The sequence below is a fragment of the Mobula hypostoma genome, chromosome 22, assembly GCF_963921235.1.
Source record: "Mobula hypostoma chromosome 22, sMobHyp1.1, whole genome shotgun sequence".
NCBI lineage: Eukaryota > Metazoa > Chordata > Chondrichthyes > Myliobatiformes > Myliobatidae > Mobula > Mobula hypostoma.
Genome location: NC_086118.1, coordinates 55199566 through 55227209, shown reverse-complemented (window position 1 = coordinate 55227209; position 27644 = coordinate 55199566). Strand labels below are relative to the sequence as shown.

Sequence of the window (27644 nt, the reverse complement as noted above, 5' to 3'; positions counted from 1 at the left end):
CCTCTGTCCCTCTGAATATACCTCTTGCCCATCCTCTGGGACCCCCCCCCCTTGTCTTTCTTCCCGGACCTCCTGTCCCATGATCCTCTCGTATCCCCTTTTGCCTATCACCTGTCCGGCTCTCGGCTCTATCCCTCCCCCTCCTGTCTTCTCCTATCATTTTGCATCTCCCCCTCCCCCTCCAGCTTTCAAATCCCTTACTCACTCTTCCTTCAGTTAGTCCTGACGAAGGGTCTCGGCCTGAAACGTCGACTGCGCCTCTTCCTATAGATGCTGCTTGGCCTGCTGCGTTCACCAGCAACTTTGATGTGTGTTGCTTGAATTTCCAGCATCTGCAGAATTCCTGTTGTTTGTATTCAACCCCTCACTGGTTCAGCTACCTGATGTACCGGGTTCAGGTGGGAAAGGGCAGTCCAGCTGGTTCTGTGAAGCAAGATGCACCTTCCATGAGTATTAAGGCCTCAGGAGGAGTAAGGCTGTGTCACCGGTAGTTTTTGACAAACGGTGAGTCTGACACACAAAATGCTGGAGGAACTCAGCAAGCCAGATCAGCATCTATGGAAATGAGTACAGTCGATGTTTCGGGCCAAGACCCTTCAGCAAGACTGGAGGAAAAAAAGCTGAGGAGTAGAGTTAGAATGTGGGGGGAGGGGAGGGAGAAACACAAGGTGATGGGTGAAATTGGGAAGGGGAGGGGTGAAGTAAAGAGCTGGGAAGCTGATTGGTGAAAGAGATACAGGGCTGGAGAAGGGGGAATGTAATAGGAGAGGACTGAAGGCTACGGACGAAAGAAAAGGGGGGACAGGCACCAGAGGGAGGCAATGGACAGACAAGCAAATAAGGTGAGAAAGGGAAAAGGGGATGGGGAATTATGGAGGGGGGGCATTACCAATAATTTGAGAAATTGATGTTCATGCAATCAGGTGGGAGGCTACCCAGACAGAATATAAGGTGTTGCTCCTCCAACCTGAGTGTGGCCTGATGACGGCAGTAGAGGAGGCCAAGGATAGACATACTGTATCAGACTAGGAATGGGAAGTGGAATTAAAATGTGTGGTCACTGGGAGATCCCACTTTTCCCAGCAGATGGAGTGTAGGTGCTTGGCGAAGCAGATTTCTCAATTTCTTGAACTTCTGGTAATGCACCCCCCACCTTCACCATTCCCCATCCCCTTTTCCGTCTCTCACCTTATCTCCTTGTCTGCCCATTCTGGTGCTCTTTCGTCCACAGCCTTCTGCCCTCTCCTATTAGATTCCCCCTTCTCCAGCCCTGTATCTCTTTCACGAATCAACTTCAGCTCTTCACTTCACTGCTCCCCCCTCCAGGTTTCACCTATCACCTTCTGTCTCTCTCTCCCCTCCACCACCTTTTATCTCTACTCCTCAGCTTTTTCTCCAGTCCTGCTGAAGGGTCTCAGCCTGAAATGTCGACTGTACTCTTTTCCATAGATGCTGCCTGGCCTGCTGAGTTCCTCCAGCGTTTTGTGTGTATTGCTTGGATTTCCAGCATCTGCAGATTCTCTCTTGTTTCTGGTGCCAGAATTTTGCCTCTGTCAAAACTGTTTAGCATTTGTTAAAATTATTCAATTAAAAATAAAACTATCCCAACTGTTTTAAGTAATTAAAATGCTTATATCATTTAAAAATAAAAAAGGACACTAAAATATGAAGAAATAAATTAAAACATGTAAAAAATAAATGTTACAACATAAGAAATTCTGCAGGTGCTGAAAATCCGAGCAATACACACAAAATGCTGGAGGAACTCAGCAGGCCAGGCAGAATCTATGGAAATGACTAAAATGTTGATGTTTCGGTCCAATACCCTTCTTCAGGATTGGAAAGGAAGGGGGAAGATGCCTCCTTATTTAAAAAATCAATTTTTCATTTGCTCTTAATATTTAGGCTGGGAATCACTATTGAAGTGAATAGAGGCTTCAAAAAGCCAGATGTGACTGGTGAGGGAAGGCAGTGTCAGATTGTCCAGTACCTGTGTCCATCACTCTGCACATCTTGAACCTCACAGGTACCTTCAAGACCACTGGCTACAGCTAATGTGGACACAAAAGATTCTGCAGATGCTGGAAAGCTTGAGCAATGCACACAAAATGCAGGAGGGACTCGGCAAGTCAGGCAACATCTACTGAGAGGAATAAGCAGTCGACGTTCTGGACTGAGACCCTTCATCAGAACTGGAAAGGAAGGGGGCAGAAGCCAGAATAAGGTGTGGAGAAGGGAGGTAGGAGTACAAGCTGGAAGGTGATAGGTTAGTTCAGGTGAGGGAGAAGTTGGGTGGGTAGGGAGGGTGGATGAAAAGGAATAAGGAGCTGAAGAATAAAGCATCTGATAGATGAAGACAGTGGACCTTAGAAGGAGGTAGGGAACCAGAAGGATGTGAAGGGCAGGTCATGAGGGTGGAGAAGGGGAATAGGAGGAGTGAGAGGGCCACCAGAATGATGGAAACCAAAGGGAAAAGACAGAATAGAAGAATTAACATGGTTTGGTCTCATGCACTATCTATGATAACTCCTGAGTGAATATCATGTTCACCAACAAACACAGCAGTTCAATGGAAGCTGAGGTTTTCTCAAATACCTGGACGATGCAGCCATTAAACAAGAATATGAACACATAGCTCATAGGTCTTGAAGTTAAAATCTAATGCCATGTGAAAAACAACCAATGAGAACATTAGTAATATATGACATGAATTCCAATCCGTGGGTGGCATGGTAGTGTAGCCGTTAGCGTAACACTGTCACAGCGCCAGTGACCCGGGACCTGCCGCTGTCTGTAAGGAGTTGGTACGTTCCTCCTGTGATCTTGTCAGTTTGCAACGGGTGCTCTGGTTTCCTCCTACATTCAAGAGATGTATGGGCTAGTATGTTATTTGGTCACATGGGTGTAATTGGGTGGTAAGGGTTTGTTGGGCCAGAATGGTCTCTTACTGTACTGTATCTCTAAATAAATCAAAGTAAGTAGAGAAGGTTTTGGAGTTTAGTAAGCAGCAGGCAGAGGGACTGCTATCACCAGCTGATGATTCTCCAGGTCTCAAGATTCCTATTTGGAAATAAGTCATGGTTCTTTCATCAGCAGCTGGAACTCCCCAGTAAGTGATCAGCTACTCGACCACCACTAGCTATAGAGGTAGGATGCGGCAGACCAATTTACCTCTTTCTGTGTATGATATTTCCTATTCTAGAAAGTGACTCATCAAGACCTTCTTAGGAACAATAAATCCCATCCTATGATAGAATGTAAAAACATCTAATCTCTTCAGGGAGCTTAAAAAGTAGAATTACCATTCATGGTGTTTGTCTGACAATTATTAATCAATTAGTCAATGCCGGCTCTTGGAAGGGAAATATACAAATAAAAAGACTCATTTCTGCAGCCATTCTTACCATTCTTTGGTTATTTATCTTGGGACACAAAATACTATGAGGACATCAGATAAAAAACTTGAAAAAAATCCATGTCGTTATGGTTACATTTGGTGTTTGGTAGTTTCTCCACAAATCTCATTACAATGATCCCCATTGTATGACTTGGGCATGGGTACGATTGAGGATTTTTCCAGGCCCTTTCTAATTTCAAAAGAGAACTTGAAAAACTGGTTGACTGAAGGTGCATTTGATGCATCCGTACAGAGTTCTGTATAATCCTGGCCCAAGTGTTCAATGTGCATTCTACCTACCCATTGTCTTCCCAACTCTTCAAGACACTTTGGCCCTTTGCCAAGATTCATTCCCATAACAGAGCGTAGAACACTTCAGTGCAGTACAGGCCCTTCAGCCCACAATATTGTGCCAACCTTTTAGCCTTCTCTAAGATCAATCTATTCTATCTTCCTATATAACCCTCTATTTTTCTATCATCCATTTGCCTACCTAAGAGTTTCTTAAATGACCCTAATGAATGTATCTGCCTCTTACCACCACCTCCGGCAGTGGTTCTGTGTAAAGAACATATCTCTGACATCCACTCTGTACTTTCCTCCAGTCACCTTAAAATGTTGTCCCCTCATATTAGCCATTTCTGCCCTGGGGAAATTATCTGGCTATGCACGTGCTCCATGCCTCTTTATAAATTTGTACATAAATACTTACTCATTTTTCATCCTTGTCTTTATTGACCTCCTCTAAGTTCCTTATACAATTTTCTTCATTTGTGCTGTATATTTCATTTACCCTACAACTCCATGGGCATCCTCTGGTCTGCCGTGAATGTTGAGCTTCTTCTCCCTGCTGCATTTCCACCAGTGCAGGAGCCTTCCCTCAGCCACCTGCAGACTACGACATTTACCCAAACACTGCTCCCTGCCTAAATCTCCCCATATTCCAAAGATCATAAGTCAAAGGAGCCAGAATTACATCATTCGGCCCATCAAGTCTGCTCCACCATTCCATCATGGCTGATTAATTTTCTCTCTCAAGGTACAAAAGTCTACTGTAGTAGAGAATAGTAGATTTACATTTCAAAATAATTTTCAAAGTTCAAAGTAAATTTATTATCTATGTACAATATGTTACCATATAGTACCTTGAGATTCATTTTCTTTGAGGGCATTTACAGGAACATAAAGAAAAACAATAACATTTATAAAAAAAACCTCTTCTACTCTGCTTTCAATCAGATTTTAATTTTCCTCTCCTGCTGCATGGCATTTCCCACTGGGGCACAGTATGTTATTTCGCTCACTGAGCCTACAGCAATTCTCTCAGAGAGCAAGCATTTAGTCCCATTACCATGCTCTGTCCTTAACTTAATGTAATTTTCCTCTTTCAAAGTTACCTATACCCCTTTGAGGGGGTTTCCTTTCCTTCTGAAAGTTTTCCCTTTTTGGAAACGAGGACTCTCACTGATTTCTTTACTGCTAATGTTTAAAACAACCCTTGACCTTTGCCAGAAACTGTAAGTTCCCAGTATTTATTTGCACTTGTTAAATTCTGACAGATCTGATCCGAACAGCTCAGACACTTGAAGTGGAAACTTTGCCTGCACTCCACAGTTCACCAAGACCATTTATTGCCTTTAGCTCCCATGATGCAAAGCTGCCCCCATTGGGTCTCCCCGCACTATCAGCACTTTGGAGTCCTGTTTCATGTACTGAGTGGCTGCTGTGAGAATGAACCAGTTCACCTGTCCCAGCTCTTCTCTGAAGTGATTCCATTGACAGAATAAAGCTGACAAAAAGAGACAGAATAAGGAATGCAAAACGGCTAAGGCAGAATGGTTACTACTTAAATGAAGGCCTCTCAACCAGTATGGTAAATGCTGTCTCCGTGTAAAAACAATTCTGGCTGTTCCACATCCCTAGCCATTTCCTACAGCACTGAAAGTTATTTCCTTTCAGAGGAAGATGTTCCTGAACACTACCACTAACTCTGTCTTCAACACTAACCCAGTATTGCTTCCAGAAGCTAACCATTCATCTCATGCCTGTTTATTTTCACAAATCACATTCATTTGATGTCTCCTAGCTCTTGATCTGTCTTCCAATGAGAATAATTTCTCTCTGTCTGTCTGGTCTGTACCTCTATCACAAGGGTTCGCAACCTGGGGTCCACAGACCCCTCAGTTTATGGTAGGGGTCCATGGCATAGAAAAGGTTGGGTACCCCCTGCTCCATCAGATTTCCTTTGCTTTGAGGAGAACAGCCTAGATCCTCTAGACACATAACTTGTATCCCGTATCCCCAAAACCATTGTTAAATATCTTCCAATCTGGTCCAAAACCTGCATGGTTTTCTACTGCGCACAATACTTCAGCTGTGATTGTCCGAGAGTTCAATAAAGATTTGTCATGCCTCCTTCCTATTGTACCCTTTGTTTTCATTTACAAAGCACTGCATGCTGGAGGGCTTTTCAACTATTTCTCAACATGCTCTGCCTCTATCAAACTATGTACCTTTTCTCAATATCTCTCTATTCTTCCATCCCTTTTAGATCTGTGGATTTGTGTCCGTTAGTTTATATTGCCTCCTCTAATTCCTTTTACTAAAATATAATACTTAATATTTCTCAGCTCTGCACTGACTCACCCAGTCTACCAGCCTGTCTTTTCGAGGCTATTGCAATATTCTTCACAGTTCACTCTCTCTTCAGGTTTTGTGTCACCTGTACTTATAAAACTCATGTTACTTACACCCAAGATTAAGTCATTATTCATGAAAAGAACAGCAGCATTCCTTATACCAACTCTTGAGAAACTCCACAATGCATTTCACTCCAGTCCTAAATAACTTTCAATGTTATTTAGTCGATTTTCTATCCATGCTGCTGTTTTATTTCATGGACTTCATTCTTATGACTATAAGGCATAGGAGCAGAATTAAACCATTTGGACCATCAAGTCTGCTCCACCATTTGATCATGACTGATTTATTTTCCTTCTCAGCCCCATTCTTCTGCCTTCTCCCCTTAATCTTTGATGCCCTTACTAATCAACAAACTATCAACGCCTGCTTTAAATAGACCCAATGACTTTGCCACAGATGGCTATGGAGGCCATGCATTCCACAGATTCACCACTCTCTAGCTAAAGAAGTTCTTCCTCATCTCTGTTCTAAATGGATCTCCTTCTTTTCTGAGGCTGTACCCTCTGGTCCTAGGTTCTCCCACTATTGGAAACGTTCTATCCACATCCACTCTGTCTAAGCCTTATAATATTTGACAGGTTTCAATGAGATCCCTTCTCATTCTTCTAAACTCCAGTGGGTACAGGCCCAAAGCCATTAAATGATCCTCATACATTATAGTATAATGATGAAATAATGGAGAGGATGGAAGGATATTGATCAAGATCAGTATCAGGTTTACTATCACTGGCATATGTCGTGGAATTTGTTAACTTTACGGCAGCAGTACAATTCAATACATGATAAATAAATATAGAGGAAAAAGCTGAGTTATATTATGTATATGTGTATTAAATAGTTAAAATAAATCGTGCAAACAACAGAAATAAGGAAGTAGCGAAGTAAAGTTCATGGGTTCAATGTCATTTAGAAATAGATGACAGAGGAGAAGAAGCTGTTCCTGAATCACTGAGTGTGTGCCACCAGGCTTCTGTACCTCCTTCCTGACAGTAACAGTGTGAGGGGGGGTAATGTCCCGGGCAGTGGGGATCTTTAATGATGGACACTGTTTTCCTGACGCACCACTCCTTGAAGGTGTCCTGGATGCTACGAAGGCTACTACTGTCACTTACTTTGATCTTATCCAGTAGCCTCCCCACCCCCAAGACCGGATGGTGATGCAGACAGTCAGAATGCTCCCCACGGTACATTATTGAGTGTTTTCGTTGACAAACCAAATCTCCTCAAACTCCTAATGAAATATAGCTGCTGTCTTGCCTTCTTTATAACTGCAACAATATGCTGCATCCAAATTAGGTCCTCAGAATTATTGACACCCAGAAACTTGAAATGGCTCACCCTCTCCACTTCTGATCCCCCTTTGAGGACTGTTTATGTTCCCTCGTATTACCCTTTCTGAAGTCCACAATCAGTTGCTCGGTCATGTTGATGTTGAGTGCAAGGTTGTAGCTGCGACACCACTCAACCAATTGGTATATTTCACTCAATGTTAAGTACGAGTAAATGGGATTACTACAGATAGGCACTTGATGGTCAGCATGGACATAGTGGGCCAAAGCACCTGCTTCTATACTGTATGATTCTATAACTTTTCTCACTACTGAGGTTAAACTGATTAGCTTTTTTTTAGATTATGAGAACACTCAGTCCTCGTTTATTGTCATTTAGAAATGCATGCATGCATACATTAAGAAATGAAACAATGTTCCTCCAGAGTGATATCACAGAAAAACAGGACAAACCAAAGATTAACACTGACAGAACCACACAATTATAACATATAGTTACAGCAGTGCAAAGCAATACCATAATTTGATAAAGAGCAGACCATGGGCACGGTAAAAAAAAGTCTCAAAGTCCCGATCAACTCCCGAGTCCCCGATAGCAGGCGGCAAAAGGAAGAAATTCCCTGCCGTAAACCTCCAGGCACCAACAACTGCCGATGCATTGGAAGCACCTGACCACAGCTGACACTGAGTCCGTCCGTCCAAAATCTTTGAGCCTCCGACCAGCCCCTCCGATACAGCCTCTTGAGCGCCATCCTCTGCCGAGCGCCTTCGACCTCGCCCCGGCCACCGAAACAAGCAAAGCCGAGGATTCCGGGCCTTCTCCTCCAGAGATTTCAGACCACACAGTAGCAGCGGCAGTGAGGTTTCTCCAGATGTTCCTCCGTACTCTCACGTCTGTCTCCATTAAATCAGAATTGTGCACGGTACCCTACTTGACACATAACAAATATCATTCACCAGAGTGGCCGCGCGCGCTGCATCGCACCACCATCTTCTCCTTCTCTTAGTAATTACTAGGTTGATCTTTACATCCATTTCTGAAAGACTGTAGATTTTTGTCTCCCCAGGCATCACCCCTGAAGCTGTTGATGTTTGTAAGACAACAGCTAAAATTTAGACAACTTCCTCTCTCGCCTGCCTCACTGAGCATGGTGGGAATGCATTTGAGCACCGTCATCTCCATGATGCCTCAGAAGCTACATATAACCCAGATTCAGACATACTTCACTGCTGCAGGGTCAATCCCTGGAATACCTTCAACCACATAGACTGCACAGAGAGCAGCGTTACACCCATACTGATTCAAACAGAGTCAAGGAATGGACAGCAATATCCGGCTTCACAAAATATACCACAGTGCAAATATTAATAAAGGAAATGAACTGAAACTTGACTGCATAATAAATCTATAGAAGCAGATTAACATTTTATTTTAGCAATCTGAATGAAAATTGAAAAAAGGTGGTGATCTGTTCATTTCAGGAGCCTCAAGTTCAAACCATCTTTTTCCTTGGACATTGTTTTGAAGCACAGTAAAGATGAGATTAGATTAGCATTTCACTTGTTAAACGTACATCAAAACATACAGTGAAATGCGTGTGAAATGCAAGTTTGCCTCAATGATCAACACAATTCAAGGATGTGCTGGGGCCGGGGGTGTGGAGGGGTGGGAGCTTGCAAGTGTCGCCACGCTTCCAGTGCTAACATAACGTGCCCACAATTCACTAACCCTAATCTGTAAATCTCTAAAAGGTGAGAGGAAACTCACACAGTGACGGGGTGGATAGTTTGCCTCTGGAGGCGGAGGCAGAGAGATCCAGAAAGGGAAGGGAGGTGTCAGAAATGGACCATGTGAATTTGAGGGTAGGATGGAAGTTAGTAGTGGAGTTGGTGAAATTGCGTTCTGCATGAATGCAGGAAGCAGCACTAATGAAACTGTTGATATAATGGAGAGAGTTGGAGAAAAGTGCAGAAATAGGTTTGGAACAAAGACTGCTTTTTGTAGCTAACAAAAAAGAGCACAGCTAGAGTACGTGCAAGCACCCATGGCTACACCTTAGACTTCATAGTGTTCAGAAACTTAAGTATAGTTTGATGCAGACTGATATTCCCAATAGAGTGAGACACAATCAGATGCCACAGACAAGAGAAATCTGCAGATGCTGGGAATCAAAGCAACACACACAAAATGCTGGAGGAACTCAGTAGGCCAGGCAGCATCTATGGAAAAGAGCAAACATTCGACGTTCTGGGTTGAGACCCTCCTTCAGGACAATCAGATGTGTTGTCTTTGGATAAAGCATGATACTAAGACCCTATCCTACTTCTCAGAGCGCTATTGTGAAGAACAACCAGGTAATTCTCTAAATACTGTACATTCCAGAAAACTAAAAGAAAACCAGAAAATGCTGGACCTGATCGATAGGTCTGTAAAGCATCAACTGAGTGGTTCAACCTGAAACATCATTTCTATCTCTACTGATATAATCTGACTGGCAGAGTATTTTGATCAAAATTTCCCCAGTGTGCTAAGTGCTCTTTATTTTTTAAACAACATTACTGAAAAAAGATACATGTGTGCAATACACTTCCGCATTTCTTACCTTCCAACTGTAGCTACTCTTCATGACCTGCCAAGCAGTTTGCAATGAATAAAAATGCTGGAACACAAGGGAATCAATGGTACACGCCTAATGTTACTAAATCAGGAAGTTATTTCACTAGCAGCTTTTGTTAGATCCCATCAATAATTCTGCAGCAGACAGAAAACTAGCTGCATTGAATTAAATTTTAAATACCTCTCTCCAAAAGCTGTACACTGGAGAATAGTGAAGCAAGTTGGAATAGTATCTTCACTTGCAAGAGAGCATTCAGAGTTGAGACCAAAAACGAAGCATTCCTTCCTTAGATAGGGACTGTCAACCCTACATTAATTTGGGAAATATCAAATTCAATCTGTGTTTAATTATATTGGCACGAAGCTGTCTACAATTTAGATCTAATTGCACTAAAGTTAATTACCTGCTTCAGAAAGGCTGCTGTACCAAGTGGAGTACAAAAGTAGTAAAGCCTCCCCACTGTCCAGCACATCTACATGAAGTGTAGATGGGAAATATCATGCTGTTGCAAGCAAAGGGTGACCCTTTGAAGTTGTGACTGAAAGACATGCAGCTAGCCAGAGCCATTAAGTTTGCATGGAGAACACTAAGTCCAAACTATAAACTCAGATTCAGATTTACTTATCACATGTACATCGATACATCCAGTAAAATGTGTCACTTGTGCTAACAACCAGCACACCCAAGGATATGGTGCCACACATTCTGGCACCAACGCAGCATGCCTACAAAGTTGCACAAAACAACACAAGCTGCAACAATGGCAGCAAAACATGCCTCTTTCCCATCTCTCCCATTTACCCACCCATATACCCAGACAAGCCTCCAACTCTAGGTCAGGCCGCCTCCAGGGCTCTGATCTTTGTCGCTGGATTCTTGGACTCCAACTTCGGACTTCGTCCCAGGATGCCAAAGTTCACCTGTCTTCATAATGCCATCTAACACTGACAAAACAGGACGCAGCATAAGAAATAAGGTGGATGATCTTGTTGTACAGCTACAGATTGGCAGGTATGATATTGTGGCCATCACTGAGACCTGGCTAAAGGATGCATGTCTCTGGGAGCTGAACGTCCAAGGATACACGGTGTATCGGAAGGATAGGAAGGCAGGCAGAGAGGGAGGCATGGCTTTATTGGTAAGAAATGATATTAAATCATTAGAAAGAGGTGATATAGGATCGGAAGGTGCAGAATCTTTATGGGTTGAGCTAAGGAATAGCAGGGGTAAAAGGACCCTGATGGCAGTTATTTATAGGCCTCCAAACAGCTGCAGGGATGTGGACTACAAATTACAACTGGAAATAGAAAAGGCTTGTCAGAAGGGCAGTGTTATGATAATTGTGGGGGATTTTAACATGCAAGTAGATTGGAAAAATCAGGTCGGCACTGGATCTCAAGAGAGAGAATTTGTAGAATGTCTGCGAGATGGCTTTTTAGAACAGCTTGTTGTTGAGCCCACGAGGGGATCGGTTGTACTGGATTGGGTATTGTGTAATGAACCGGAGGTGATTGGAGAGATTGAGGTGAAGGAACCCTTAGGAGGCAGTGATCATAACATGATTGAGTTCACTGTGAAATTAGAAAAGGAGAAGCCGAAATCTGATGTGTCGGTGTTTCAGTGGAGTAAAGGAAACTACAGTGGCATGAGAGAGGAACTGGCCAAAGTCGACTGGAAAGAGACACTGGCGGGAAAGACGGCAGAGCAGCAGTGGCTGGAGATTATGCGAGAAATGAGGAATGTGCAAGAAAGGTATATTCCAAAAAAGAAGAAATTTTCGAGTGGAAAAAGGATGCAACCGTGGTTGACAAGAGAAGTCAAAGCCAAAGTTAAAGCTAAGGAGAGGGCATACAAGGAAGCAAAAATTAGTGGGAAGACAGAGGATTGGGAAGTCTTTAAAACCTTACAAAAGGAAACCAAGAAGGTCATTAAGAGAGAAAAGAGATTAACTATGAAAGGAAACTAGCAAATAATATCAAAGAGGATACTAAAAGCTTTTTCAAGTATATAAAGAGTAAAAGACAGGTGAGAGTAGATATAGGACCGATAGAAAATGATACTGGAGAAATTGTAATGGGAGATGAGGAGATGGCAGAGGAACTGAACAAGTATTTTGCATCAGTCTTCACTGAGGAAGACAGCAGGATATCGGACACTCAAGGGTGGCAGGGAAGAGAAGTGTGCGCAGTCACAATTACGACAGAGAAAGTACTCAGGAAGCTGAATAGGCTAAAGGTCGATAAATCTCCTGGACCAGATGGAATGCACCCTCGTGTTCTGAAGGAAGTAGCTGTGGAGATTGCGGAGGCATTAGCGATGATCTTTCAAAAGTCGATAGATTCTGGCATGGTTCCGGAAGACTGGAAGATTGCAAATGTCACTCTGCTATTTAAGAAGGGGGCAAGGAAGCAAAAAGGAAATTATAGACCTGTTAGCTTGACGTCGGTGGTTGGGAAGTTGTTGGAGTCGATTGTCAAGGATGAGGTTACAGAGTACCTGGAGGCATATGACAAGATAGGCAGAACTCAGCATGGATTCCTTAAAGGAAAATCCTGCCTGACAAACCTATTACAATTTTTTGAGGAAATTACCAGTAGGCTGGACAAGGGAGATGCAGTGGATGTTGTATATTTGGATTTTCAGAAGGCCTTTGACAAGGTGCCACACATGAGGCTGCTTAACAAGATAAGAGCCCATGGAATTACAGGAAAGTTACATACGTGGACAGAGCGTTAGCTGATTGGCAGGAAACAGAGAGTGGGAATAAAGGGATCCTATTCTGGTTGGCTGCCGGTTACCAGTGGTGTTCCACAGGGATCAGTGTTGGGGCCGCTTCTTTTTACATTGTACATCAACGATTTGGATTATGGAATAGATGGCTTTGTGGCTAAGTTTGCTGACGATACGAAGATAGGTGGAGGGGCCGGTAGTGCTGAGGAAACGGAGAGTCTGCAGAGAGACTTGGATAGATTGGAAGAATGGGCAGAGAAGTGGCAAATGAAGTACAATGTTGGAAAGTGCATGGTTATGCACTTTGGCAGAAAAAATAAACGGGCAGACTATTATTTAAATGGGGAAAGAATTCAAAGTTCTGAGATGCAACGGGACTTGGGAGTCCTCGTACAGGATTCCCTTAAAGTTAACCTCCAGGTTGAGTCGGTAGTGAAGAAGGCGAATGCAATGTTGGCATTCATTTCTAGAGGAATAGAGTATAGGAGCAGGGATGTGATGTTGAGGCTCTATAAGGCGCTGGTGAGACCTCACATGGAGTACTGTGGGCAGTTTTGGTCTCCTTATTTAAGAAAGGATGTGCTGACGTTGGAGAGGGTACAGAGAAGATTCACTAGAATGATTCCGGGAATGAGAGGGTTAACATATGAGGAACGTTTGTCCGCTCTTGGACTGTATACCTTGGAGTTTAGAAGAATGAGGGGAGACCTCATAGAAACATTTCGAATGTTAAAAGGCATGGACAGAGTGGATGTGGCAAAGTTGTTTCCCATGATGGGGGAGTCTAGTACGAGAGGGCATGACTTCAGGATTGAAGGGCGCCCTTTCAGAACAGAAATGCGAAAAAATTTTTTTAGTCAGAGGGTGGTGAATCTATGGAATTTGTTGCCACGGGCAGCAGTGGAGGCCAAGTCATTGGGTGTATTTAAGGCAGAGATTGATAGGTATCTGAGTAGCCAGGGCATCAAAGGTTATGGTGAGAAGGCAGGGCAGTGGGACTAAATAGGATAAAATGGATCAGCTCATGATAAAATGGCGGAGCAGACTCGATGGGCCAAATGGCCTACTTCTGCTCCTTTGTCTTATGGTCTGATGGTCTTATGAAATAACCGAAACATCAAACACATGATCATACAGTGCAGAAGGCGCACACAGGGACTGTATTAGTTCTTTGAAAGAACTATATAATGGTTCAAATGGTTCAAATGGTTCAGTTTAATAATCAGAGAATGTGTGCAACCTGAAATTTTTACTCTTTGCAAACATCCACAAAACAGAAAAACCCAAAGAATGAATGAATGAATGACAGAAACGTTAGATCCCCAAAGCCCACTCCTCCTTCCCACTCAAAAGCAGCAGCAAAGACATCCACACTCCCACTTCCCCTGCCCCCCTGTCCCAACTTGTTCCAGCAAAAGCACTGAACCCCCCCACCACCACCTAAGGAATAGCAAACTCCCAAAGAGACCATGGTCTACAGTCCATCAAAAAATTACTCCCCATCCCAAAACTTCTGTATTTCAGACAAGCTCTCTCTCACCAGCGAGGGAGAGGGAGATATTGCTCCTGCAACAAACAAGAGCAGGAGACTAGCAGCTCGTTGTTTTGATGTTATAATCTCCCGCGTTGATGCATGAATTATTCTGTTGCCCTATCCTCAAAGTACTGCCAAATTCTCCTTTTCGGGAGTTTATCCAATTATTATTTTATCAACCACTCTGCTTTTTTTCTTTGAAGAGCACTCTATTAGTTGTTTGTCTGGTTTTGCTTCTTGTTCATTACCTGTTCCTGGGTGTCCAGCTCCTTGTGTTGCATCTCCATCTCTAATGCTTGGATCTGGTTGCGATAGTTTTCTGCCTCATTCACTAGGGCCTAAATGAAAATCATTAAAGAGACAAAGTTAACTGTGTGGCACCGGTCAGAGATGTTGACACTCAGTCTTTAAAAAGACCAGTGTGATAATGTCTGATGGTCAAGTGTCATACATTTTATAAAACTGTATAATATCATGAGGGGCATAGGGACCTTTCAGAAGTCTATAAGATCATGGGAGGCAATGCACATGGTCTTTATCCCAGGGAAAGGGTACTGAAAACCGGAGGGCACGGGATTAAAGTGAGACAGAAAAGATTTACAAAGGACTTGAGGGGCAAATTCTGTACACAGAGAGTGGCGCGTATATGAAACGAATTGTCAGAGAAAGTAGTAGAGCACAGTACAATAACGACATATAAAAGATGTTTGGATAAGTACATGGTTTAGAGAAGGTTTGGAGGGATATGGGCCAAATGCAGACAAATGTGACTAGCTTAGATGGCCTGTTACAAGTTGGTCTGAAGGGCCTGTTTCTGTGCTGTATTATTCTATGTCAAAAGATCTACAAAAGGCAAGATGTATTCCCTCAATATGGAATGGATACACAATTCCTGTCTTTCCCTATCCTTCACAGATGTTAGGTAGGAGATGACAACCTTACTGTTTCTGTGGAATGTTCTCTTCGACAAACGGAAGTGACTCAGAAAGTTGCAGGTGTTGCACTGTACTGAATTGGGCTTCATTGAAATTGCTACATCTGATCCACACTTCACCAGTAGAAGTACCCAATAAGTACAAATGTGATCAACAATAGTGCTCTCTTAAACAAAACATGTATAAAGGCTCTGATGAATGATGATTGGCCTGAAATGTGAACTCTCTTTCTCCAGCATTTTCCAATTTCAGATTTCCACAGAATCTGCTGTACTTTTCTCTTGACGTAATGGGCACTTCATTGTTTGATTGATTGCACTCAAAGGAGTGGACAAAGTACAAAATGTCCACAGCCCCAATCTTTGCCATCCAGACAACCTCACTTCCTGGCTACAACGCTCAGCCCCTCCACTACTCCCGGTCCACAGCCTCCTCCTTCCCCATATACTCGCAGCCACACCTTGCACCTATTTAAATTTCTGGGTCACTCCTTAACACCTTCCCTATCTATGGTCATTTTAATCTGCATTAAACCATGACTTCCTTGAGAAATGTCTGTGCTACTTGAGCATGGTGCGTAGAAGTTAGTGCAAAATTAATGAATTCTCCACCCTAAACATTTTAATAAAAGATAAACTTCCATATATAAATAAAAATCTACTCATGAAATGTTCAGAAGTTCATTGCTTGTCTATGTTTTAATGTTTAAAAGAATTCCAGAAGCCTCATAAATATTTCAGCAGAGATCAGCAACAAGCAGTAATAATTTTGCTTTAATCAACCACTTTGTTTTCCTTTCTAATTGTCAACAAAGAAACCATGATCACAGGAACCCTGTTCACAGGTATCTGATGGTAATAACTAAAAATTACTGGGCATGCTAAATTATGGCTTTGGCAATTCGATCTTCAGATTCTTTTGGAATCATTTTGCAAAACAGAAAAAAATTCAAACCTTCAATTTTTGCAGCTGCATAAAAGATACATTACAAATGCTAAAACCTAAAATGAAACTTCACAAAATATTTTTCATTAGATGAACGTTATCGTGTTTTATGTTATTAGTTTTTCAATTGTTTTATTATCATCTTATTTTGGACATTATACATTTCAACTACCAAGGAAAGAAAATGCTAACACAATTATTTTGAATGTTTCAGCAGTTTATCCAAACAGACAGTAATGATAGATTGTATTTATACTGTTGGTTTATTGCAGGAAAAGGGGGTTTCAAGGTGTCTTGTTTAACTGCAATAGGTAAAAATCAAAATTAGGCTAACAAACTGGATTTTAGGAAGGATGATGTACAGCTTTGATGTTAGTGTCATATAAATGCAAGTTGTTTTAAAGAGGATCCTAAATGAGGCATGGAAGGTGGAGAGGTTTAGTGAGGAAATTGCAGGACATAAACCCCAAACAGCTAATGGCTATTTAAGAGCAAGATGAGGAATTTTAAAAATTGAAGAACACAGACTTCTCAGAGGCTTGCAATGTCATTCATTCGGAGACAGAGGTCAGGTAAGAGATCTTAAATCTGAGAATAAGAATTACCAATTTCTTGTGTTAAAGTGCTATCTTGGTCAATGAATCCATATGCTCAACAGATTTTGAATGAACTGGAATTAATAAGAGCATAAAAATGGAAGTTTGACTTGTAGAGTGTTGACGTTTTCATGCTTGGAAGTTGTCAGGCTCCTACTAGCACTTGGACCCAGACTTGTTCTTGTTCAAATAGACATATGGTCAAGAAAGCACATCATGATCCTTTTCCTTCTCCAGCCTCGTATCCCTTTTGCCAATCAACTTTCCAGCTCTTAGCTCCATCCCTCCCCCTCCTGTCTTCTCCTATCATTTTGGATCTCCCCCTCCCCCTCCAACTTTCAAATCTCTTACTCACTCTTCCTTCAGTTAGTCCTGACAAAGGGTCTCGGCCCGAAACGTCAACTGTACCTCTACCTATAGATGCTGCCTGGCCTGCTGCGTTCACCGGCATTTTTTGTGTGTGAGGCACATCAGTGAGTCTATTCCCTCAGAAGGCTAAGGAAATTCGACATGTCCTCAAGGACCTTCACCGAACTTTACACATGCACTATAGACAGTATCCTATCCAGATGCATCATGGCTTAGAGCCAATGGCTCTACTCAAGGCTGCAAAATAAATTGTAGAGAGCTGCGGCCACAGCTCAGTCTGTTTCAAAAACCAGCCTTCTCTTTATGGACTTTAAAAATCTCGCTGTGTGGGAAAACAACCCACATCATCAAAGACCTTTTCCCTCCTGATTGTTCTGTCTTCTCCCGCCCTTCCATTGGACAGAAGATACAAAAGTTTGCTGAGTGGGAGTGATGGAGAGAACAGGGGAATGTCTGTGATAGGATGTAGACCTAAGTTGCTAAAGTAACAATTAGTAGAAGCAAAAGGGAATGAAGATCTAAGCTGTGGAAAGAGGAAACAAAAAGTTAGTTACCTTAAATTGCTGAATTTAATATTGAGTTCTGGTGGCTGCAATATGCCAATATGGATAAGGAGCTGTTCCTTGAGCTGGTACAAGGAAAAGTATGGGAGCGATAAAAAGAGAGCAGAACAGATTCTCCAGGATGATGTGTGAAATGGAGGACTGTAGTTATAGCAAAAGATAGGAAAAGCTAGATTTATTCTCACTAAAATTTAGAAGGCTGAGGGTCACCTTATATGGACATAAAATACGAGGGCACAGATAGGATAGATAAGAGTCTTTTTCCCAGGGCAGGGTAATGTACAACTAAAGGATACAGGTTTAAGGTGAGAGGGGAGAAACTTCGAGGAGGTATCAGTAGATACTAGTTATCACTGGGGATATCACTACTAGCACCAAGTTGGTGTACGTTCGAAGATCTCAAATGAACATTTTCCATCAAGTTTTACTGGACGACATTGAGGAAGTATTCCTTTTCATTGCCCAGGGGGATGGATTCTAATTGAGGCCATTGAACTGCTAACTCATGCTGACTCAGCAGATGGCAATCAATCAATCCTGCCTGGATTTGGCTGATTTTCTCATGCTACCTTTACAATCAGTCTTAACAGCATTGGAGCTGTGCCTAATCTTGGTGAATGTCATTTGCAGCAACCAACTAATGCCGTCTGACACATGGTTAGCCTACTTAACCAAATATTCAAAATCTACATAACCAATCAACTAGAATTGCAAACACACCCCACCTCACGGATACCTCTGCTGTGGTATCCAGTTAGTCACTTTCTCAACATTCTCAATGAATTTCTCTTTCAAGGATCCATGGGATCCTTCAATGTCTTTGTAAATGATTGAGAAAATGCTAAATCACTCGACTTTTCTTTGGAGTTAGTGGAATAACATGACACTGTAATTTGTTTAGTTTGGATTAACGTCTTCTTTGAACAATTACGTCTTTTGTAAATTTCACATCAGAAATATGTTTTCACAAACCACAATAAATACAGACACTTTCAAAGGGAAAGAAGAAATCTTATGGGTTTAATATAACCCACAGTTTATATTTTCACATATGGTGACATTCTTTCACATGAGAATTTTTGCCCACCAGAACATACATGTTCTGGACTAGCATACTTTAATATCATAATTTTGCTTGTGCTTTATTTACTGAATTAACACCAGTCACGAAGTTCCCATAGTGGGAAAGTAAGTAAAGGCATCCCATCATTAAGGACCCCCGCCAGGACATACCCTTTACACATTACCACCACCAGAAAGGAAGCAAAGGAGCCTGAAAAGACAGACTCAACACTTACATTTAAAATATATATTTCTTATTGTAATTTACAGTATATTTTAAGTATTGCACTATATTGCTGCTGCGAAACAACTAATTTCATGACTTATGTCAGTGATAAAAAACCTGATTCTGATTGTGTAACAAACGACACACATCAAAGTTGCTGGTGAACGCAGCAGGCCAGGCAGCATCCCTAGGAAGAGGTACAGTCAACGTTTTGGGCCGAGACCCTTCGTCAGGACTAACTGATTCCATAACACAGGAAAGATACTGCTTTTATCAATTCTTTGTCATTATTGCTGGTTGATCTTTGTAGGATTGTAGATGGACTGTCATAGAGGCTTTATTGCTCTGTAATATGGCAAGAATGGAGGGGTCAGAGGGGTGGAAGAAATAAATTCAGCCAATATTCTCTTCATTGATCAATACCAAATGACTGGGATAGTTTGCTGACAGTGAGGTCTTAATCCGCGAGCTCTTCAGGACGAGCTTTTTGACAGCTGTATATCCCTGGGGTTAGCGTCATAAGTGTGGAGCAAGGGTGGACCCAAATGCAGGACACAAACACGTTTTGTAGGATTAACTAAATAGAGTTTATTAATAAATTACAAGGAAAGCCATGACGCAAGGATAGAACAGAGAGAAATCAAGGAGAGAGCAAAGTGGAAGCAGGAATAAGTGTAATGGACAAGGACCCAGGCCCTGGACTAGGCTGGGACTCAGGGTCTGGGCTAGGACTCGGAGCCAGGACTCGGAACACGGACCTCGAAGTCAGGACTTGATATTTGAATCTTGGAGCCAGGACTTGATACTTAGAACTCAAACACAGGACATAGAACACCGAGCCGGGATTCCTCCTTTGACACAGGATATGGAGCCGGGACTCTTCTTATTCATTGGACAGATACAGACACAGGACATACAACACTGAGCCTAGAATCCTCCTTAGACACAGGACAGAGTCGGGACTCTTCTTGACACAGGGTCAGGACCCTTCTAGGGTACAGGGCCGGGACCCCTTTTAGACACAGGACATAGATATGGAGACCACACAACGCTAGACAGTACTATAACTAGGCACAAGTGTGGTCCAAGCAGCGGCGAGCTCTTGACTCACCCTGGCGGGTTAACTTTGACGCACCCGCTCTGGCAAGGGAAGGCGGCTTGCTGGCACTTGCTTCTGGAGGCGACTTGGCTTGCTCCAGCAAGAAACTTAGTTGGCTCCGGCAAGATGATTTTGGCTCGCACTAGCTTTGGTGACTTCGATAACGCTCCATAACGCTCTCGCGCTGAATGGCTGAAGCCGGAGACTTATAAACTGCTGGTTCAGTCGAGAGTAAATTGTCTTTAATCACCAAGCCCGAGGGCACGGAAAAACAGGGAATTAAAGGGAAATAGGGAGTCAACGGTCCAGATTGTAACACAAACAAAATAAATTTAAAGGGATGCAAACACGAGGAAATCTGCAGATGCTGGAATTTCAAGCAACACACATAAAAGTTGCTGGTGAACGCAGCAGGCCAGGCAGCATCTCTAGGAAGAGGTACAGTCGACGTTTCGGGTCGAGACCCTTCATCAGGATTAACTGAAAGAAGAGCTAGTAAGAGATTTGAAAGAGGAAGGGGGAGGGGGAGATCTGAAATGATAGGAGAAGACAGGAGGGGGAGGGATGGAACCAAGAGCTGGACAGGTGATTGGCAAAGGGGATATGAGAGGATCATGGGACAGGAGGCCTAGGGAGAAAGACGGGGCGGGGGGAAGCCCAGAGGATGGACAAGGGGTATAGTCAGAGGGACAGAGGGAGAAAAAGGAGAGAGAGAAAAAGAATGTGTGTATATAAATAAATAATGGATGGGGTACGAGGGGGAGGTGGGGCATTAGCGGAAGTTTGAGAATCAATGTTCATGCCATCAGATTGGAGGCTACCCAGACGGAATATAAGGTATTGTTCCTCCAACCTGAGTGTGGCTTCATCTTTACAGTAGAGGAGGCCGTGGATAGACATATCAGAATGGGAATGGGACGTGGAATAAAAATGTGTGGCCACTGGAAGATCCTACTTTCTCTGGCGGACAGAGCGTAGGTGTTCAGCGAAATGATCTCCCAGCCTGCGTCGGGTCTCGCCAATATATAGGCGGCCACATCGGGAGCACTGGACGCAATATATCACCCCAGCCGACTCACAGGTGCCAGACTACAACAGCGCTCCCCTTATCGGCGGGTTTTATAGTAAGGTCAGGATTAGTGCGGAGGGAGTGGAGAGCAGAGCATTCGGAAGGAGTGAGGGTGGAATGGGAACAAGGTGCGGTGAAGTCGTAACGGTTGATGTCACGTCGGCAGTTAGCAATAAAGAGATCCAGAGCAGGCAGAAGACCAGAGCGGGGTGTCCATGAAGAGGTGGAGGGTTGAAGACGGGAGAAGGGGTCATCGGTGGGGGCGGAAGAGTCCTTGCCGAAGAAGTAGGCTCGGAGACAGAGCCGGCGGAAGAAGAGTTCCGCATCATGGCGAACACGGAACTCGCTGAGGTGTGGGCGAAGGGGGAGAAAGGTGAGGCCCTTACTGAGGACAGAGCACGCATGCTGAGCTCGTTGACTTCATTAACTTTGCCTCCAACTTTCACCCTGCCCTCAAGTTTACCAGGTCCATTTCCAACACCTCCCTCCCCTTTCTAGATCTTTCTGTCTCTATCTCTGGAGACAGCTTATCTACTGATGTCTACTATAAGCCTACTGACTCTCACAGCTATCTGGACTATTCCTCTTCTCACCCTGTCTCTTGCAAAAATGCCATCCCCTTCTCGCAATTCCTCCGTCTCCGCCGCATCTGCTCTCAGGATGAGGCTTTTCATTCCAGGACGAGGGAGATGTCCTCCTTTTTCAAAGAAAGGGGCTTCCCTTCCTCCACCATCAACTCTGCTCTCAAACGCATCTTCCCCATTTCATGCACATCTGCTCTCACTCCATCCTCCCACCACCCCACTAGGAATAGGGTTCTCCTTGTCCTCACCTACCACCCCACCAGCCTCTGGGTCCAACATATTATTCTCCGTAACTTCCGCCACCTCCAACGGAATCCCACCACTAAGCACATCCTTCCCTTCCCGCCTCTCTCTGCTTTACGCAGGGATCGCTCCCTACGTGATTCCCTTGTCCATTCGTCCCCCCACCCCTCCCCACCAATCTCCCACCTGGCACTTATCCTTGTAAGCGGAACAAGTGCTACACATGCCCTTACACTTCCTCCCTCACCACCATTCAGGGCCTCAGACAGTCCTTCCAGGTGAGGCAACACTTCACCTGTGAGTCGGCTGGGCTGATAATACTGCGTCCGGTGCTCCCGATGTGGCCTTCTATACATTGGCGAGACCCGACGCAGACTGGGAGATCGTTTCACTGAACACCTACGCTCTGTCCGCCAGAGGACGCAGGATCTCCCAGTGGCCACACATTTTAATTCCACGTCTCATTTCCATTCTGATATGTCTATCCACGGCCTCCTCTACTGTAAAGATGAAGCCACACTCAGGTTGGAGGAACAACAGCTTATATTCCGTCTGGGTAGCCTCCAACCTGATGGCATGAACATCGACTTCTCTAACTTCCGCTAATGCCCCACCTCCCCCTCGTACCCCATCCGTTATTTATTTATATACACACATTCTTTTTCTCTCTCTCCTTTTTCTCCCTCTGTCCCTTTCACTATACCCCTTGCCCATCCTCTGGGCTTTTTCCCCTCTCCCCCTTTTCTTTCTCCCTGGGCCTCCTGTCCCATGATCCTCTCATATCCCCTTTGCCAATCACCTGTCCAGCTCTTGGCTCCATCCCTCCCCCTCCTGTCTTCTCCTATCATTTCGGATCTCCCCCTCACCCTCCCACTTTCAAATCTCTCACTAGCTCTTCCTTCAGTTAGTCCTGACGAAGGGTCTCGGCCTGAAACGTCGACTGCACCTCTTCCTAGAGATGCTGCCTGGCCTGCTGCGTTCACCAGCAACTTTGATGTAAATTTAAAGGGAACTTGATCCGGACCATGACAGTTAGAGGATTAAAAATATTTATGAAAAGCGCCCAGCATCATCAGCACTTTTTAGAAGGAGAGGGAAATGGCCGAACAATTACAAATCCCTTACACATAACATAGTTAAGTAGGTTTAGCTGTTGAAACTAGGCAGGATGATTTTTCAGTCTGTGGGGCCCATGCTGTCTCGTGATGTCGTGCATCAGGAATGCATGGTTTTATTAAGGTGTTTGTCAGAGGAAATTTACCAAATGACCTGAAAGTGGCAATCCTTCACAATCTACATTGAATGTGGGCGGATGGATGAAAGTTGAGTCCTCAGCACCAATCTCCATTGCGTGCCATGCAATACAACTTGCCATTGGGAAAAAAATAGCCATTTATGTCTCCGCTGCTTTTTTCCTAGCCAACCAATCTTCTCCCAACACTATATCTAACCTCCTACATCATGAGCTATTCACTTAGCCATAACACTTGAAGCTCTCTTGATACCTAGGTATAGTACATCCACTATTATCCCTTTATTCACTTTTCCTTTGTTATCTAGAAGAGCAATCTGTGTTGTGTGATTAATATTTAGAAATATAGAAAACCTACAGCACAATACAGGCCCTTCGGCCCACAAAACTGTGCCGAATATGTTCTTGCCTGAGAAATTACCTAGGGTTACCCATAGCCCTCTATTTTTCTGAGCTCCATATACCTGTCCAGGAGCGTCTTAAAAGACCCTATCGTATCTGCCTTCATCGCCATCACTGGCAGCCCATTCCACACACTCACCACTCTGCGTAAAAAACTTACCCCTGATATCTCCTCTATACCTACTTCCAAGCACCTTAAAAACAGTGCCCCCTCGTGCTAGCCATTTCAGCCCTGGGAAAAAGCCCCTGACTATCCACATATTAATGATATTTCAGTAATATTATAAATTATGTTGTTGATTAAGCATTCTTTGTTTAAATAATTCATTATGGGTAATATGTATGAATATGTGATTGCATACATCATCACTACCACATGATAGGTGCACACCTTGCTTAAAGTAAACCCAAAGTTAGATCCACATTTAGGCCTCCCATGTCTTCCTTAAAATTAGTTTAATGTTTTGAAGTTACAAAACATAACATTAGTGACAAGGTGTTTTTAAAATGAACCTGAGACGACAATCGAACTGTTAAAGTGCAGTGAGACAGATGAACTAAAAAAACAGTGACTAAAAGTGTAGCCCAACACAAGCAGAGAGGCACAGCACAGCACATGTTCTTTGGAAGGGAAGAGACAACCGAGCTTTTAAAATAAAGCCAATAAGCAGAAAACCGTGCTCAGTTCTGGTCGTCTCACTACAGGAAGGACGTGGAAACCATAGAAAGGGTGCAGAGTACATTTATAGGGATGTTGCCTGGATTGGGGAGCATGCCTTATGAGAATAGGTTGAGTGAACTTGGCCTTTTCTCTTTGGAGCGACGGAGGGCGAGAGATGACCTGATAGAGGTGTATAAGATGATCAGAGGCATTGATCATGTGGATAGTCAGAGGCTTTTTCCCAAGGGTGAAATGGCTAGCATGAGAGGGCACAGTTTTAAGGTGCTTGGAAGTAGTTACAGAAGAGATGTCAGGGGTAGGTTTTTTACGCAGAGAGTGGTGAGTGCGTGGAATGGGCTACCAGCGATGGTGGTGGAGGCAGATACTATAGGGTCTTTAAAGAGGCTCCTGGATAGGTACATGGAGCTTAGGAAAATAGAGGGCTATGGGTAACCCTACGTAATTTCTAAGGTAAGGACTTGTTCGGCAGTTTTATGGGCCAAAGGGCCTGTGTTGTGCTGCAGGCTTTCTATGTTTCTAAAATGGAAGTATTCACAGGTTCATAAAGAGAAAGGAAGGATTGGTGAGTTTATAAAGAGCAAGTGCAGGGTGATAATAATCATTAAAAAAACAGAAGTGGCTGGCTACATTAGAAAGATTGATGAATTTGATTACACAAGAGGTAATTGACTCATGTATACTGAGCTATTGAAACAGTATTTCAAAGCAAATGAAATAACCAATGTGAAATGAATGTCAATTTTGCTAACTGCATTGGGTTAAAGGCATACAGTTTACTTCAAAGTTTGACTGCTCCAAGTAAATCATCAGAAATTAGTTTTGCTGATATTGTCAAAGTAATGCAGGAATATTTAAAACCGAAACCATTGTTGACTGCAGAATGCTTTAGGCTTCCTAAGTGGAATCAAAAAGAAGGGGAGTCCATTTCAGCACACCGATTGCCTGAGCATTGCCAGTTCAGTAATGGGCTTGATGATGCACTGAGAGATTGTTTAATTTGTGGAATCTTAAAATAAAGCACTCAAAAACATCTCCTAACTGAAGCACAACTTACATTCAAAAGAGTAGTTGAAATCACTGCTTCAATGGAAACCACAGACAGAGATGCAATTGAGGTTGCAGTCAGGAATGAAAGTGAGCCTGAACAAAATTGTAGCATCTAAACAGAAACCAGCCTGGTTGAACAAATTATGTCATCATTGTGGCAGAGGCTCACATACAACAAACAAATGCAGATTTAAAAGTGAAACTTGCAGAAAATGCAACCAAGTGGGACACCTACAAAGAGTATGTCGGGCAGACAAAACCAAATGGACTGCTCAGGGAAGAGAAAAACATAAAAAGTGAAATTCTATTTTCAAAAAGAGCACTAATTTGCACGCTGCTAATGAGAAATCTGATGGATTGATACAGGACTGTGTAGCCTTAAGATTTAAAGTGTGAAAGTTAGCAAAAGACAAGCAATATGACATGTAAAAGTAGAAACAAAGACCAAAGCTCAGCTGACTGAATGAAAGGTCAAAAGGATTTGTCAGATGATGTTGTGAATGAGGAAACCGTGAAGAGAGGTCAGATTGTAAAGGGAGAAATAGAAGGATTAATAAGAGAATACTCTAGTGAGTTAAATGCACCTTCCCAAAATCAAGATACACAAACTTGAAGAAAAAGGAGGGAGAAGAAAGGTGTTCAGAGCTGTCAGAACTTCTTCTTGCATTCTCTGAGTCAACTCCTACAACCCAGACCTGAGATTGTTTTTACAGCCACAAGTTTCACCTGTCTAGCAGAGTGACCTCCCTTGTCAGGAAGGATGTTATCCCACAAGAGTAGGAAAGCCTCCTCGGTGATTAAATCTTGCAGCCTGAATGGACAATTTTAAATTTACAATGCTGTGAATGTCTGTATATAGTAGTTGTATTATATAGTATACACCATATATAGTGGAGATGCATTCTATTGAATTGGAGTTTATAGCTTAGCAGGGAGAAAAGTGGTGTATTTAATATTTCATTAATATTTGATTAATCTTGTAAATATGCCATTGATTAAGCTTTCTTTGTTCATTTAAATAATTATTGCATAAGTCATCTCATCACCTTGTGGTACGTGCGTGTTTCGCTTAAAGTAAATCCGAAGTTAGACCTGCATTTCTGATTCCCACGTCTTCCTTTGAATTAGCCTAATGTTTTGAAGTTACACAACATAACAATCTGCTCTTGCCAGCCCCACTTGTTTGGTTCTGAACAAGCTCTGCTTACTCTTCATTTGGTGGGAATAGTGGAGAGGACTTTAGCTTATGCTACTTCTGCAAAGAACTCCAATAAGTTGATTAAATATGATTTCCCATTCCCATTCACTTTGTCCAAATGCTGTGAATTTTTTGAAGTGATTTGTGAAAACAGTTTTTTAATCAAATCTTTTTAATAACATACAGTATACTAAGCTCATTAGCCTCTGGTTTTCTGCTCTCTGCTTCCCTATCTTTTTGACTAAATTTGTTTTTTTTCCAAACTAATGGAACCTTCTCTGAATCTAGGGAAATTTGGAAAATTAAAATTAATGCTTGCTCATCTCATTAGTCACTTCTTCTGAGACCCTAGAAGGAACAGCTAAAGCTACAGCTCAAACACTTGGCTCAACAGCATCGCCTTGGTGATCCCAGCCAGCAACCATAGAACCAATCATGAGTATAAGTGAACTCTTTGCATCTTAGACCATGTCTGGAGGGAAACAACGACTGTATGATTTACTCTTAAGTTGTGGGAGATGCAGATAAACAGTCCATCTAATATCTGGAATGATACTTGCACTGCTCGGAGAAATCCCAAATGATCAACTATTTAAAGAGAGTTAACCATATATGTCAATATTTAACAAGGCAGCATTTGATCAAAAGAAAAGCATTTCCCCTGAATTCTCAGCTTTATCCATGGAAGTGTGTTAAATAAAGGGCCTCAGAAATGGTGTTACTGCTGACTCGGAGGTCAGCAATAAAGAACCAGATGGCTATGCAGGAGCAGTTATTCAGCTGAACTGATGGTGTTGAACTTGAGATTATATCAGAGCTGGTATGTTTTGCTTCTGCCCTCCTGCAATGTAAACACAGATTGGACCTTGATTTAATGTCTCATTTGAAAGGCAATTACTGTATCATGAATGTGAATATTGTGCAATTTAGCTTTAGTTTGTAAGTACACATTTTCTCAGAAGATTGTGTAAATAGGGCTTTGGAAGATTTGTTGAACACATTCTATAAGCGCTGAAAATTTAATGAGCTGAACGGCCTATTCCAATTTCAGTCTTAAATTCTTAATCAAAACTGCTCACATACTGGTATCTCGCTGGAGAA

The 27644-nt window shown here is 42.8% G+C and overlaps 1 protein-coding gene across 4 annotated transcripts in view; it reads right to left on the bottom strand.

Moving 5' to 3' along the window:
- Window positions 1-27644, bottom strand: part of cep112 (centrosomal protein 112) — a 553075-nt gene that overhangs the window by 40184 nt on the left and 485247 nt on the right. For all 4 annotated transcript variants that reach the window (XM_063030627.1, XM_063030631.1, XM_063030630.1 and 1 more), the window contains one exon: window positions 14520-14609. In XM_063030627.1, coding sequence (XP_062886697.1) covers window positions 14520-14609 — 90 coding nt within the window. The remainder of the gene's footprint in view (window positions 1-14519; window positions 14610-27644) is intronic.